The sequence below is a fragment of the Apium graveolens genome, chromosome 11, assembly GCF_009905375.1.
Source record: "Apium graveolens cultivar Ventura chromosome 11, ASM990537v1, whole genome shotgun sequence".
NCBI lineage: Eukaryota > Viridiplantae > Streptophyta > Magnoliopsida > Apiales > Apiaceae > Apium > Apium graveolens.
In genome coordinates, this window is record NC_133657.1 from 21638511 (window position 1) to 21640954 (window position 2444).

Consider the following 2444-nt stretch of genomic DNA (forward strand, 5'->3'; position numbering starts at 1 on the left):
TAACAGTACTCCTATATAGTGTGGTCTGATAATTTTCCTTAATCAGCATCATCAGCAAAAGTTACTATTCATCAGGGTTTCAAAAATTTCCAAAAATTGGGGTTATTACACCAAGTCTCACAGCTGAAAGAACCTTTCCTTAACTCTTCTATTATAATAGAGGGAGGCTCTTCATTGATGCTCTGTATTACGAACGTTGGCCTCATCGCTGACCTCGTCAATAAGATCGAGAGCGATCCTCATGCCTTCTTCAATTGGTTTGTGGCCCATAAGCTTTAACCCTAGAGGATCCATGGGTGATTTTTATGGGCACCACATCTTTGGCTCCGTAAGCTAGCATTAATGGGGTAGCTTCAGTTGTCATTTTGCAGGTGGTACGATACGTCCATAGTATAGGCAGTAACTCATCTACCCAAGTGTTCCTCGAACGTTCATCCCTTTTCTTAACTCCATCAAGGATGATTCTGTTAGCAACTTTTGCATGCCCGTTTGCTTGTGGATGTCCAACCGAGGTGAAGCGAAGCTCTATGGTGTTATCGTCACAATATTCAATGAACTCTGCATTATTAAATTGTCGCTCATTATCTATGACAAGGATGCGAGGGATACCAAACCGGCATATCACATTTTCCCAGAAGAACTGAGTAATTTGTTTGGTGGTTATCTTGGCTAGTGCCTTAGCCTCAATCCACTTTGTGAAGTAGTCTATAGCTACCACAGTGAACTTCCTATGTCCTGATGCCACGGGTAATGGACAAAGTACATCCATTCCCCATATTACAAACGGGATGGGTGTGCTGATGGATGTAAGCCTCTCTGGGGGATGTGTACTATCGGAGCGTGGATTTGGCATCTGTCACATTTATTTATATAAGCATTTGCATCGGCTAGCATAGTTGGCCAGTAGAACCTCAATCGAATTATCTTGTGAGCGAGGGCCCTGCCCCCCAAGTGCCATCCACAAATCCCCTCATGGGCTTCCTTAAGTGCCTCATATGCTTCAAGAGGTCTCAAGTACTTCAAGTATGGAATAACAAAGAACCTTTTGTACAAAAGGCCTTCAATCAATGAATATCTCAATGCTCTCACCGCCAGCTTGTGTGCCTCCTGGGCATCATTGGGGAGCCATCCAGTCTCAAGATGGGTTTTGATCGGATCTAACCAATAACTTGCCACACCAATTGGTGGTATCAAATTTATGACATGTATAGTAGGGGTCTTCAGGACTTGGAAGTAGATTCTTCTCGGGTAGTTCTCAATTTTAGATGAGGCAAACTTGGATAGGGCATTGGATGTAGTGTTCTCCTCTCCCGGAACATGTTCTGCATACCATTTATCAAACTGAGTCAGTATTCCCTTAACGACTCTTAAGTACTTGGTCATAATATCATCCTTGGCCCCAAAATCTCCATTGACTTGAGCAACTATAAGTCTTGAGTTCTCCACAGATCATAAGGTTTTTGGCCGTCAAGGCTCTAGCCAAGCCTAATCCAGCTATCAACGCTTTATATTCTGCTTCGTTATTCGTAGTTGGGAAGTCCAACTTCAAAGCATATTCAATCATGGACCTTTTGGGGCTTTGTAAGATTAGGCCTGCACCACTAGATATTGTTTTAGACGCTCCGTCAAAATGGAGTACCCAATACTCTTTCATAGTCATAACTTCATCTTTCTCTTTCCCTCTTCCTTCTGGGGATACTATCTCTTGCTCCCCGACTTCTTGGTTGCTAATGGTGCATTCGACCACAAAGTCTACTAAGGCCTGAGCCTTGATGGTTGTTCGAGGCTAGTACTTGATGTTAAATTCTCCTAACTCAATCTCCCATTTGATGAGCCTTCCACTGGCCTTCGGGCTATGGAGAATATTTCTCAAGGGTTGGTCCGTCATCTTGTGTTCCTGAAAGTATGGCCTTAACTTCCCCGAGGCTGTGATGAGGGCAAGCGTGAATTTCTCATAGGTAGAGTAATTCAGCTCTGCTCTATGGAGCACCTTGCTTACATAGTATACACGGTCATGGAGTTTCTGTGCATCCTTTATCACTACCGCACTCACGGCTTTTTCAGATATCACGAGATATAAATAAAGGGTGTCCCCGAACTAGGTTTGGCCAGAAATAGGGCCTCAATCATGTACTTCTTCAGCTGTTCAAAGGCCTATTGGCTCTCAGTTGTCGGTTCAAAATTATTTACCTTCTTAAATGTTTTGAAAAATGGCAGGCATTTGTCTCCAGACTTGGAGATAAACCTCCATAGAGCTGCGATTCTTCATGTCAGCTTCTGAACGTCCTTGATGGAGCGTGGTGGCTCCATGTCCAGGATGGCTTTGATCTTATCGGGGTTGGCCCCGATTTCCCTTTTCGAGACCATGTGACCTAAAACTTTTTCAGACCTAACACCAAAAGCATACCTGGTGGGGTTTAACATCATCTTGTGGTGCCTCACCA

The 2444-nt window shown here is 43.8% G+C and overlaps 1 protein-coding gene across 1 annotated transcript; it reads right to left on the reverse strand.

Moving 5' to 3' along the window:
* Positions 1-250: 250 nt before the first annotated feature.
* Positions 251-1654, reverse strand: LOC141695397 (uncharacterized). Its single transcript, XM_074499645.1, has 3 exons — positions 1417-1654; positions 991-1322; positions 251-853 (listed from the first exon to the last, which is right to left on the reverse strand). Exons 1-3 carry the CDS (start codon positions 1652-1654, stop codon positions 251-253), a joined length of 1173 nt encoding a protein of 390 aa, XP_074355746.1.
* Positions 1655-2444: the final 790 nt, after the last annotated feature.

Coding starts and splice junctions, on each gene's coding strand:
- LOC141695397 (XM_074499645.1), bottom strand. CDS start 1,654: ATGAAAGAGTATTGGGTACTCCATTTTGACGGAGCGTCTAAAACAATA. Junction 1,323..1,416: donor CAAGACTTATAGTTGCTCAA/GTCAATGGAGAT, acceptor AATGGTATGCAG/AACATGTTCCGGGAGAGGAG. Junction 854..990: donor GACCTCTTGAAGCATATGAG/GCACTTAAGGAA, acceptor TAAATGTGACAG/ATGCCAAATCCACGCTCCGA.